This window comes from Dryobates pubescens, chromosome 4, assembly GCF_014839835.1.
Source record: "Dryobates pubescens isolate bDryPub1 chromosome 4, bDryPub1.pri, whole genome shotgun sequence".
NCBI classification, from domain to species: domain Eukaryota; kingdom Metazoa; phylum Chordata; class Aves; order Piciformes; family Picidae; genus Dryobates; species Dryobates pubescens.
The window spans coordinates 26,564,960-26,578,551 of record NC_071615.1 but is presented as its reverse complement, the minus strand read 5'-3'; the positions used below and the strand labels follow the sequence as shown (position 1 = coordinate 26,578,551).

General features: G+C 44.5%; 1 protein-coding gene across 1 annotated transcript in view; it reads right to left on the bottom strand.

The window, feature by feature from the left end:
* Positions 1-442, bottom strand: part of VOPP1 (VOPP1 WW domain binding protein) — an 82,895-nt gene extending 82,453 nt beyond the window's left edge. The window contains exon 1 of the mRNA XM_054160982.1: positions 129-442. Coding sequence (XP_054016957.1) covers positions 129-179 — 51 coding nt within the window. The 5' untranslated portion in view covers positions 180-442. The remainder of the gene's footprint in view (positions 1-128) is intronic.
* Positions 443-13,592: the final 13,150 nt, after the last annotated feature.

The window sequence follows — 13,592 nt, the reverse complement described above, 5'->3', positions numbered from 1 at the left end:
CCCCCTCCGCCCAGCGCCCAGCTCCAGATCGCGACTGATGGCACATCTTCGCCTCCCGCCGCCCCGGAGCTGTCGGAACAGAGCCCCGGCTCCACTACACCCCCGATCCCGGCCCCGGCCCATCTCACCTCCCACAGCAGCGACAGCAGCAGCGCGATCCCGGGCTGGAAGCGGTTCATCTCTCCTCCTCCTCCTCTTCCCGCGGCGGCGGGGGGCTCGCCCCTGCCAGCTCAGGCGCGAACGGCCGCTGTCACCGGCGCCATCCCCGCCGGTAGCGGGAGGGGACACGGCCACAGGCGCGGAGGGGCAGCGAGCAGGGCGGGCTGAACAGGCAGCCCAGAGGAAGGGGCGGCGAAAAACCCGCTCCAGGGGCAAAGGGGCGAGGCGGAGTAAATAAAGGGAACAGAGGCGGGGACGCGCAGGAGCGGGGCGAGGGCGGGCTGAGCCGAGCCGCCGATCCCCTCCGCTCTCCTCAGCAACGGCCGGAGCCGGCCGGGCAGCGCCGCGGCGAGGCGAGCCGAGGCGGCGGGGAGCGCGGGGCTCGGGCGGGCGGCACAAAGAGGCAGAGGGCGGGGAGAGGAGCCGGCCCGCCCCGGCACCGCCCCGCGCCGTTGCCCAGCCGGCGGCTGGGGGTGGGAGAGCAGGCTGCTGGCCGCGAGTGCTTGCCCTGAGCCGCGGGTAGCGGCCCGTCCGTTATAGAGACCCCTCGCCAGCCGCACTGAGCTGCCCTGGCCCCGCAGAGCGACGGGCTGACTGCCCCGGCAGGGTTGCGCGGGGTCCCCGGGAAAGGTGACAGGCGGTCAGAGTGTTGTGCGTTCTGGCCCCTATGATGAGCTGGCCCATGAAAGCTCGTCAATTTCAACAAGGCTGGTGGAGGGAGGTGGGGCCATCTCCTCCACTCGTGGGGCCACGAAAATGGTCCGAGGACTGGAGCACCTCTGCTGTGAGAACAGGCTGAGAGAGTTCGAGTTGGTCACTTTGGAGAAGAGAAGGCTCCAGGGAGACCTCACAGCATCCTTCCAGCACCTAAAGGGGGCTTGTAGAAAGATGGAGAGAGACTTTTACCTGCAGGGGCAGTGGTTTTAAAATGGAAGAGAATACATTTTTGGATTGGATATAAAGAAGACATCGTTTACAGTGAGAGGGATGAGACACTGAAACAGGTTGCACAGAGAGGTTGTGGATGCCCCCTCCTTGGGTGTGTTCCAAGGCCAGGTTGGTTGGTGATTTGGGCAACCCGATGCGGTGGCAGGTGTCCTTGCCTGTGGCAGGGGGGTTGGACAGGATGATCTTTGAAGGGCCCTTCTAACCAAAAATATTGTGTGGTTCTGTGGTTGTATGATGGTGCTGACTCCATCAGCTTCATGTGTGAGAACAGGAGCTGCAGTGGGCAGGCTTTGCCCCACCTTGCCCACATGGTGCAACTTTAGCACTTTAAGGAGAGGTTGTCCTCCTGCCCTGGTCCTTTAGTTCTTCAGTGCCCTCAATAACAGCCCTGGGTCATCTTCTTCTAAAGGTCTCCAGCCAGTTCTAGTTCTAGACCAGACTGGAGGTGCTTGCCAACTCCAGCACTGAGCCTGATGTAGTTAGGTGTTTCCTTCACCACCACCTCATTGTGGTGCTTTGAGACTCCTCTTCAAAGCCCTTCCACTCTGACCACAGCTGGGCATGGCATTGTGGTCAGTGCAAAAGAGGCACAACTCTTTTCTAAGTGTCAGATGGACCAATTTACCAAGGTGTCTTGCCTTTGCTTTATAGGAAAGCTAGCTACTTAGTCCTCAAGAGAATATCAGAATAGACAAAGGGGAGAACTCTCCTACCTTCTTCTTCCCTCTAAATGACAAACCTTTCCCAGGAGCATTTCCAAAGGAGGTGTACCCTCCCACTGCACTCTTGTGGGGCTACCTATTTAGAAGTAGAAACACATAGCTCCTTTGTTCAGCACTTCCTCATTGTCATAATCTTCAAGGAAGAAAATCACGGTGTCCTGGTGCCAGCTACCCAGCAAAATGTCATCAGGTGGTTATTATTTCCATACAGTGAACTTTAGGGAAGGTTAGGAACAGCTTCCAGCTGACACCATTAATCACATGTCCTCTCAGGCCCAGGTCAAATGCTCTGTGTAAGCAATGACTAACAAACTCCTACACATTATGTACTTGGAGGTAGCCTGTACAAATCCTTCCTGAAGGACCACTGATTTTCACACCTCTTTGTGTCTCTATTTGATGTCAATCAATCTGAAGTTGAGAGATGTGTTTTTTTTCAGATGAACACTCGCATCTAACAGAATTTACTAGAAGATGAGGAGGAGACAAGCTATCACTTTGTCCAACAGTGAAGACCTAATGAGTCAGCTGTACACACCAGTCTCTCTGTGTTGATGTCACACTTTCATATGTCTGGGGTACAGAGAAAGAGACTTAGTACACTGAGTATCATGTAAGATGGATCAGCTTATGTGGTCTTGACAAACAAAGTCAGGCATCACTTCAAAAAGGCTCCAAAACACAGAATTTTGAAAAGGTTGTTTTTTTCAGAGCTCTGCCCTAATGTATGGCTTTAATACTAACCCCCTTTCCCATCCCTAACTTCTTGTGTTGCATGACCCAGAAGACAGCACTATAGAGACACACCAAGACACAATGACTCTTCATGGAAAAGCCAAACAGCCTGACCCATTTAGGGACGCTAAGTGGAACTGAATGTCAGTGCTGCACTGGTGCTCTGTGCCACTGCTACATTTCCCAGCAGGGGTGCTTTGGCAGCCCAGAGATGGCAGAAACTCTGATAGCACAAATTCTGGGAGGACTGAGAGAGCACTAAGGCGTAGAGAAAAGGCAGGAAAACAACCTGAAGTCTTACTGAGACCAACCACCTTTGAAGGCCAACACTGCTTGTGCTTTCAGCCACTGGCCCACTGTCAAATATGCCTCAGGCAGAGCCAGCTACAAGATATATACCAGTGAATTATTAACACATACATCACTACTGGGTTTAGGTTGAACACCAAGAAAGTATTCTTCTTTTTTGTTGTTGTTTTGGTTTGTTTGTTTCAAAGAAGGCTTCAGAGGGGCAGGAAAGGAAAAAAAAATCCACAAACAAAAATCACAAAACAAGCAAAACATTGGTTTGGGGTTAAAAAAAAAAATAGCAAGATGGAAGCAGTGAGATGGAGAAAGGAATTTGCACAGTCTGGAAGCATATGCTTCCCAGTGCATGATTTGCAGCCTAGATAAAGGTATAGATATCCTATGCTATAAAATTTTTTCCAAGCCAAGAGATAAGCTGAAAAAGGGAAAGCCACTCCTGGCCCAGGAAAAAAGAGTTTCATATTTCATTTCAGTCATATCTTGGCTCCCTTGAGTGATGTCTTCTTTCATTTCTACCTAGCTTCAAGGAACCATCTTCTTACCCAGGGAAAGTCCATTAGCTTTAATGGAGTTGGAGTACAAATGAACTTAGCCCAGTATGTGGCATTTTCTCAGCCAAAGTGCAAGTCACAGCAGAGCTCCTCAGAGCTTGTCTGGGGGATAAATTAACACTTTCTGCTGGTCTGTGAGGCGGGCTGGTTTGGCACCAGAGTGAAACGAGAGAAGGATTTGTTGGAGGTGAGGTCCATAAGTAAAAAATCTGCCCCTTCACGTCTTGATTCCAGTCTTCCTTCAGATACAGTGCTCAAAGAGCTTAATACTCCAGAGCACCCCAAATCTGCTCATAGAAACAAATATATATTAAAAGAAAACTTAAATGGGTCCAGGAGCTGTAGCTTTAATGAAGCTTTATTTTATCTGATCAAGGCTTGCACTGGCAGCTGGGATGTTCACAATATCCCTCTCCTCTGCGGATTATTAGGTGTTCCTCAGTAATATTGCCATCATTCTCTCAGTGGAGGTGCCAATATTAACATCTTTCCCTTACTCAGCCATCTCTCTTTCCTGGAACATAAAAGCATACATTATTTTTGAGACTGCCACTCCTCTACCAATTTTCTTTTCAAATTGAGTAACAGGTTTGAAAATCCCTAAGGGAGGATTCACAGTACATCTATGTGCCTGTATTCTGTAGATTTTATCTATTCTGAACCCAGACTGGTCAATATTTTTAAAGAATATAATGTTTATAAACTGCTGTTTCCTCAGTGTTTCCATGTTTATGTTGAAACAGTTGTTTCTAATCCGTTGAGAAATACTCAGTTCCACAGGGGCTGTGTGAAGCAGGTAATGACTTTATTATGAACAAATATTCTCATTTGCTTCTCTGCATGAACTGTAAATAATGACATGCAGCTACATTTTTAAAATTTATTAAAATATGACAGTACCTCCTTCACAGGTATTAAAAATGAGTCAAAGTCTTGTGTTGGGTTTGTTTTTTTCCCCCAACTCTATATTTTAAGCGTAGGATCACCTCAACTATGTTTTGAAATGCTTTTTTTAATATATATATATATAATTATGTAACCAGCAATAGCCTTTGCCAGTAAGTAAGTAAAAGAAAGCCCTTTTAAATTACATAAAACATGCAGTAAATGTCTCAGCTTTCCAAACCCATCACTGATATCTGTTGAGGAAGTGCTTTAGCATTTTTCATTTCAAAACAGGTAGAAAAAATATTCATGAATACAGCAATAACCAACCAAGCCCATCACAATGTCACATTTCTGCAGCTCCTGTAGCTCATTCAAAGCACTTTGTTTATCCATGGGGTGTATTTTTCCACAGATCCTCTGCCTCTTTTAAGACATATGGAAAATCATGGCTACTTTTTCTGTCTAGCAGCATACACCAAGGTGTCATCTCTTGGCAGAGTAATGGCTAAATTCCTGGAATAAAAACTAATCTTTTTTTTATCACTTGCACCAATAACTACTCATCATAGAATTGTCAGGGTTGGAAGGGACCTCAAGTATCATCCAGTTCCAAACCCCCTGCCATGAGCAGGGACACCTCACACTAGATCAGGTTGCTCAGACCCACATCCAGTCTGGCCTTAAAAACCTCCAGGGGATGAGGCTTCCACCACCTCCCTGGGCAACAGTTCCAGTTTCTCACCACCCGCACAGTGAAGAACTTCTTCCTAACATCCAATCTGAATCTACCCACTTCTAGTTTTGCTCCATTCCCCCTATTCCTGTCACTACCTGACATCCTAAGAAGTCCCTCCCCAGCTTTCTTGTAGTCCCCTTCAGATACTGGAAGGCCACAGTAAGGCCTCCTCAGAGCCTTTTCCTCTCCAGACTGAATAGTACCAAATTGTGTCTGACTTTAAATGAAACCTTAAAGGAAATCGGACTCTGGGCTTGCTTAATTTTAGCAACCTACTGCAAATTCAGTTGCGTCTTAGCCCCTGTGCCTCCATCTTCAATATTTACATCTTCAGGAAGAGTTTGTGGAGGTGGAGAGAGGTGATCTACACATAGCAGTTCTCTTTCCAATGGTAATCTAAATATTTGTACCTCCTACAACTTAATTTGTGTATGGTAAGATATTTTTGAGTTGAGCAGCACTAGTCAAGAAAAAGGCACCTGATGTGTATTTGAGTATTCCAATACCTCCAGACATATTTTACATCTTCATTAATATCTGCAAAGCACATGAAAAGGTTGGTTTCCCATAACTACTGGTATTAAATAAAAGTCACTGAACTGCAACAGTATGACTGTTTATGGATTATACTCAAAGAGTCCATACTAGTAGTCACTGTATGGTACCACAGTGGGAATCTGTGGCCACTTCAGGCACCCTTTCCAAGAAAATATAGCACATGTAACAGTTATGTTAAGAAATGAAGGGTGGAATGTTTGTCTAGAAGCTACCTTACCTGGGCTCTCAAAGAACAACCCTGCTGTTCACAGTCTGTGACTTTCAGGCTGGAGTCAGATATTTGTCCATCATATCAAACAAATAATTCTATAGCAAACAGTACTTTGAGAAGCAGCAAGTACAAGTTAAGCATTAGTATTCTGAAGGACAAAGCTTATTGATTAAACCTACTACCCAATGCAACCAGAATCACTGTGTCAATCAGATCAAATGCTTCTTTGTTCAGTTTTCTCAATCAAGAATGAAATTTTATCCCATCAGCAAAGATACTAATGCTTTGTGTTAGAGAACTCAGGAGCTCAGAGGGATTATTTTTTTCCTGCAAGATGGATCATTTGTAAATGCAAACTCTTTGGTTGCAGTCCACGGTGCAAGGACAAACATTGGCTGGTGGAAGGATTAAGGAAGGTTAAGTTCATTCAGAGCATTGCTATAGGACCAAAGCTCAGGGCCAACAAAGTATTTAGGCTTTGAATTCCTATTTGGGCTCCTGTTATTGATTTCAGTGGATAGTTAGAAGTTTAAACACATGCTGTTGGAGCTAGACATAGTCTGCACTGCCTCGGGTAAGTATGAAATGCTTTCAGATTAGAGTGATAAATTTCCAGGCTGCCCTCAAATGGTTCATAAGGAGAACAGAAGGAAAAGGTCTTTTAGGCAAATGATCACATATGCCAGGGAAGGAGGAAGGGGCTGAACAGCATCTGTAAGGTATGGGGAGATGAGCTGAAACTTGGACAGACAGAATCAAGGTCAGAAAATGAGTAATATTGTGTCAGGAGAGTCTAGAAGCCAGGAAGGGATGAGAGAGTGGGACTCTGAAGAGAAAGGCATATAAGCAATATAGTGCATAAAGGTGGAGATGACCTGAAACAGAGGTTCCTAGTAATGATATGTGTACTTCTGATGGCCTGCAAGCCATGCAGTGGTAGTGGTGGGGGACAGATAAATGCCATTTGCATCCTCCCTTGGGATGGTGAGAGCCTGGTACAGAGGCTGGGGAGGGCAAGGAGAGGTGGTAGTGCTTCTGGCCAAGCACAGAACATACCGCTGCTGCCTGATATCACTGAGGTTGCATAACCCAGCTGTAGTTTATATATAAATATGTAATATACCTATCCACTTCTTCCAGAGTCCTTATTAAGCAGTAGAGTGAACTGCAGATGGAAAAAAAGAATGCTCTGGCTGAATGTACATCCCTGTCAGGGCTCGCTTGCTCTCTGCTTCTTTGCTCACTGCTAATTTCTTCCACAGGGCACCTACTTAGTTTAAAAATGGGGGGGGTTCTCCCTAAGACTTAAAATAAAAGGGATGAGGAGAGGAAAGGGATGTTGGCAGAGACTAAGAACTAGAACTGCTCATTGTCAGGAGTATGTAGTATGGACACTGTCGGTGAGCTCTGAGCACTCTGGAGAAAATGCCTGGGGAATGCAATTCTGAGCACACGGTGTCATAATGGAAATGCAAAGCCATCCCCTGTGGCCTGTGAGGATGAGCCCCCTGCAATGAAACCATCTGAAGCACTTTATTTTTGCTTTATCTTATCTTCTTGCCTGTGCCATGAACAATCTCAACTCTTGCAGCATCATCCTAGCCAGGGAATAAAAGGAATAGTAAGACCTTGGTCATCTAAATTCTTCTCATACCAATGTAAATTAGGATTAATTCCACTGAAGTCAATGGGCCAAATATAAAACCAGAGCAAGTGGAGAATCAGGCTTTAGACTTCTGCTTGAAGTCAAACAAAAAAGATGAAATAAGTTGCCTAAAACTGGCTTGCTTTCTTCATTAAAGTTGTAACAATTTTCTGTTTGGGGTTTGGTTTGGTTTTTTCCCCTCAATTTGACTTAATCTGCAGCATATTGAGAATTTATCTACTGCTTCTCTACCCCCAGCAATCTTGATTTTCACACATTATCACAGAATAGTCAGGGTTGGAATGGACTTCAAAGATCATCCAGTTCCAACCCCCCTGCCATGGGCAGGGACACATAGAATACATAGAATACATAGAATAAACCAGGTTGGAAGAGACCTTCAAGATCATCGTGTCCAACCCATCAACCTCACACTACATCAGGTTGCTCAGAGCCACATCCAATCTGGCCTTAAAAAACCCCAGGGATGAGGCTTCCACCACCTCCCTGGGCATCCTGTTCCAGTGTCTCACCACCCTCACAGTGAAGAACTTCTTCCTAACATTCAATCTCAATCTACCCACTTTCAGTTTTGCTCCATTCCCCCTAGTCCTACCATTATCTGTCACCCTAAAAAGTCCCTCCCCAGCTTTCTTGTAGGCCCTCTTAAGATACTGGAAGGCCACAATAAGGTCTTCTCAGAGCCTTCTCTTCTCCAGACTGAACAACCCCAATTCTCTCAGTCTGTTTCCACCGGAGAGGTGCTCCAGCCCTCTGATCATTAAACTGGGATTTTTCCTGCTCCCAGCCAACAGCAATGCAGCAGAGCTGCTGTAACATGGCTCTCTGTGAAGAGGCCAGAGGGGAAAGCCACTATAATTAAATGGGAAGAGGATTAATCTGTTGCTGGACTGAAAAAAAAAATACATATCAATACTTGACGTATTCTAGAAATCACGAGGGATAAAATGCGACTGATGTCAGAATGACAGGAAATCATAGCAATACTAATGGGGCACCTGATCTGTAAACCAAGTGGAAAATATGTAGTGTTGCTAAAAGATCTGTGCAACAACACTGTTCACTCAGTCTGTCGTAGCAGCCTTAGAGGGCCTCATGGGGTCCATTATGAAAGGGAAGATTACTTAACCTTTAACCAACCTTTTTTATTATATGCTGTCTCCATCTTCTTTCCCACACACTCAATACTCTTAGTCAGGGAATGTTTGCCTTAATGGTACCATCTACCTATTCTCTCATGTCTTAGTACTGATGCTACTACTACCATCACTCCCAGGGCTGCACACAAAACTAGAAGAGAAGATTTTGCATGTGTCCTGGCTTCCTGAAAATTCCACAGGGATTAACGCAGAGAAGAGGTCAGTGATAGTAGATGAGTAACCTTTCCTTGTCTCTTGAATGATGGTCTTCAAGTGTGCCCAGTGCGTGTCCCTAAGTCCTTGAATAATACAAAGCCTACCTACTACCCAAGGTTGTGAAGAAGTCTTGATGGCATGGATCAAAACATTGGGCAGTCAGATCTGCAAAGCTGGCTGGCATAGACAGCATGAGGTACAGCAGAGTCATGACTCATGTTGTTTAAACTCTGACAGGGCTGTCCATCATATGCTCATGTGAGGTAATGCACCATCAGGCAAGGAAATTTTCAGGAGAGATGAGTCAAGGAAAGCAAATGGGGAATACAGGAGGCTGAGTGTAGTCTTTGCCCCAAGGGCAGGGTTTCCAAGCACTTGTCTTAGAGTTAACTTTCATAGTGCTAAACCATTCAAGCATGAAACAGTACTGATGTGAGTGCTGGCATCTGGATGGCTTCTGTTGTCTGAATGGATCTGGACAAGAAAGCCTTAGGTTTGCTGGAATAGGAACAGTGAGGAGTTTTATATTAAGAGTGAAGAAAGAAGACAAATGGATTGTCGATTTAATAGGTGCAAGATCTCTTCAGTGAAGATACTAAATAAGGCAGAGTTTCACCCTTAAAAGGAATATCTCCAACTATCTGCTGTACCTTCTTCAGGAAAGCTGAGCACCAGAGCCAAGGAATTCTCCCTGGCAATAGTGCAAAAGGAAGTATATATGCAGGCACTGAAGCATGTAAAGGCCCTGCATGAAGATTTTCTCTAAGTGTGCATACTGCTTATCACATAAATCAAGCCAGCTCCTTCAGCTGGGGAGAATCAGCTCACTAACTCAAGATGTCTTCTGGCAGTTCAGTTCACTGTGTAAATCTAAATGTAAGGACTTAGTAATCAGTAAAGCCTGTGGAAGTCAGTGATTTATTATTTGCTTGGCCTTAACAAGTCATGAATGCTGTTCAGTGTGGACAAACATCTCACACCTACCAAAACTGCACTACAGCTTTTATTATCTGAGATGCTCCTTCCTGGCAGTTCTGAACCACTGCAGTGTGTCATGCATTGTTAAATAACTTTCAAGCAGCCCTGTTTTCAGCCCTGGTAGATTTTTTCACCAGTGTAACTTACTCCCATGCCAATTTCTTGTAATACTCCCTCTTCCACCTAACCCAACCTTGAGAAACCACATTATGAACACACTCCAGAGTGCAAAAGAAGACGTGGATTTTCTAGACTTGCTTATATAGAAGAAATGTCAATGTGTGCTCAGCTGCAGCCATAAGGCTGTTTCTTGAGCATTGGGGCCAGGACAGGGTACATTAAGAAGAGTGTGGCCAGCAGGTCAAGGGAGGTTCTCCTCACTTTCTACTCTGCCCTGCTGAGACCACATCCAGAGTACTGTGCCCATTTCTGGGCTCCACAGTTCAAGAGGGACAGGGATATACTAGAGAGTATCCAGCTGATGCTATGAGGATGATGAAGGGACTGGAACTCCTCTGTCTGATGAGGAAAGGCTAAGAGACCTGAGGCTGTTCAGTCTGGACAAGAGAAGACTGAGAGGGGATCTTGTTAATGTCTACAAAGAACAAGGTGCCAGTCTCTTTTCAGTAGTGTCCTGGGGACAAGGGGCAATGGATACAAACTGGAACACAGGAAGTTCAACCTCAACATGAGGAAAAACTTCTTTATTGTAAAGGTGCTGGAGCCCTGGAACAGGTTGCCAGGAGAAGTTGTGGAGTCTCCTTCTCTGGAGACTCTCAAACCTATCTGGATGCATTTCTGTGTGACCTGCCTTACATGATCCTTTTTTTGGCAGGGGGGCTGGACTCACTGAATTTCAGAGGTCCTTTCTAAATGGTACCATTCTATGATACTGGGATGGAAACAAAACCGTGCTACCAAAAGACAATGGAAGCTGATAATCTTCCATGGCACTATGTAGCAACCACTGCTAACAATGCTGACAGGCAGGCATCTCATTAGTGCTTCTCTGTGATGGTAAAGGACTACATGGCATTCAGATAATGACATCCCGGCAGCACAAACCAGTGAAACACTTGAGGTAGAAATCTAAGATGATCCAGACCCCACGGAGAAGTAGAGACTTTCTGCTGCAGCTGCCAAAATTTCAACTGACAGTGCACATGGAAGGAAGAAAACAGCAGGTTTGAAGCCTCCCAATACCTTTAAGCCATAATGCAGCCACAGCCCAAAACATTACAAAATCATTCTACAAGCTGTGTAAAAGCATTTTTTTCCACATAGAGTGAATTCTTAGTTACAAACAGCAAAGCACACAACAGAAAATAGATTTAAGTAGACATAAATAGATTTTAAACACTAGCAGTGTCCACATTGAAAAATTGATCCAATTACTCAAATGAGGTCGTCTTGGGCTGCAGGTGTGCTAAAAACTGGTGTGTGAAGAACGAGTTACGGTCTGATACAGAGTTGTGGGGAACTGCTCCCACATGTAGGAGAAGTGCTGGTACTCTTCAGCTCAGGGAAGCAACCTTTACACATCCATGCATTAGATAATTGAATGACAGACAGCTGGATATCACAGAATCATAGAATGGTTGGGGTTAGAAGGAACCTCTGAAGGTCACCTAGTCCAACACCCTGGTAGAGCAAGATTATCTAGAGTAAATCACTCAGGCACACCAAAAAGCAATACAGCTGTTGCCAGTGGAGCCAACCATTCAGCTTACCATGCACACAGCAGAGCTATACACAGCAGCAATTGGCAATGTCAGCATCTATTTATACTAATTATTATCTGTGTATTATTATCAAAAGATCTTACTTCGACTTTTGCAGGGATTCTGCCTGCAAAGGCTGATGCAGTTCCCAAGATGAAGTGCTGCTGGCCTCCATTCAGGATAATATCCATTACCCTCTTGTCTTTTTAGCAGTGGTGAGAGGTATTTGCAGGAGCAACAGGGCTGACAACACAAAATCTATCTTAGAGAGGCATTAGTCTGCTTTTCAATGTACACAAACCCCAAGTTTAAGGACAAGCATAATAAGACTGAGCCAGCCAGTATTCCAGCAGTAGCTCAGCTTCAAAGCATTTACACTGTGCCTAGGAAAAAACCACACAAGATATTTGTTGGTAGAAGAGGTTGGTGACGTACATTGCCCTTCCTATGCCTGCAGTATTCCTACCTCAAGAATGAGAGACTTTGGGCCTTTGTTAAGATTGGGAGAGCAAAATATCCACTTCTTGCAATCTGCAAAGCTTGGGATAAGATGTTCTTTTCACCTCAGGCTTCAGAGTTCCTGATATGGATGGTTTTAAGAAGCCAGAAATATCCTCAATGACAAGAAGCGTATTACATTATTACTAATTAGATTCATATGCATTTCAAATGGAATGTGAAATGTCATAGCTAAAACTAAAAGTGAAATGATGATGTTTCTAGTTGAAATAACTGTTCATATGATTCTATGATTTGGTCTTGTTTTGTCCTAATAGGGCTGTCATCAGAGCTGCAATTAAAACAGTGTAAACTGAGTAGCTCTAATAGCTGTCTTTTCACCCAACCATTCTTCCCGGTGGAAATAAAGACAAACACAGCATGTTACAGTGGGTTTCTTTCAGATCACTAGACCAACCTAATCTAATTTATGCTGGCAACCTTTAATTTTTAACTAGGTCAATTCACTCTGTAAAACCACAGAGATAACTACCCTGACAATGCAAAATTATAAAGTATTTGAAACAATACGAGTCAGAAATTGCATGCAGGAGAGAAGCAGCAGCATAGGAATAAAGGTAGCCACAATGGAAAATATTGTGTGAAGCTGCCACAGGAAAAAGAAACTCACTTAAAAAAAAAAAAAAAGAAAAAGAAAAAAGAAAAAAAAAGAAAGAAAGAAAAAAAAGTCATTTACTGGCATTGGGTGAGATCCAGCAAGCTATTGAAGTCAGCAGGGGATCTTTGTCTTGGTTTCAGCAGGCTTTGGCTTCAAGCCATTGTTTCTGGCAGCTCAGAGAATCAATTTGGTTCTTCGACTCTCGAGACTGAATTGGAAGTGTAATACTTCTTTTGATAATGTGGAAACCCTGCTTGACTAATTTGAGGCTGTTTGGAATGGCTGTGTGCAGGCCACCTTCATTGCTGGTGCTGCTGAGCTTTACTGAGTTTGGACCTCCTGCCCATCTCTCGGAGGAGCACAGTGCATAGACAGGTAAGATATCAGGCAATGCTGTTTTCAGAGACCTTCTAGAGCTAAACCACATTTTAATATTCCTAATTTAAGGATTTACATTAAATCAAATGTCTGCTGGTTATATTTTAATGATGTTTTAAACTGATCCTTCGCTGTAATGAAATAATTCTGTAATGCAGGGATGCATGCTACTATTCATCTGAATTAATAACAGGATTGCTTTGTGTGGAGACAGAACATCAGGCGGTTTTCTCAGCCTGTAGATAAATGAAGCCAAATTCTCCCTGTCTGTGTTTACTGAGACAAGATATGTGCTCTCCTTTCCAGACCATGTCTTGCTTATGGTGACTATTTTCCTTCACCCTCTCTTGCTCCCCAAACTCACAGACTCTGGGGTTTTTTCTGGCTGAAGAAACCATGTTAGCATTGCTGGGTTCAGGTGACCATTGCTTGGCTGCTTGAAGCAAAGCAAGCGGAGTCCAGAAAGCTTACTCAGTCACAAGGAATGAAGCATTAAAACTGGTGCAGGCAGTCAACAAAAATAAATGAGTTCAGGTAGCTTTGTGAATTAGAAGAGTTGG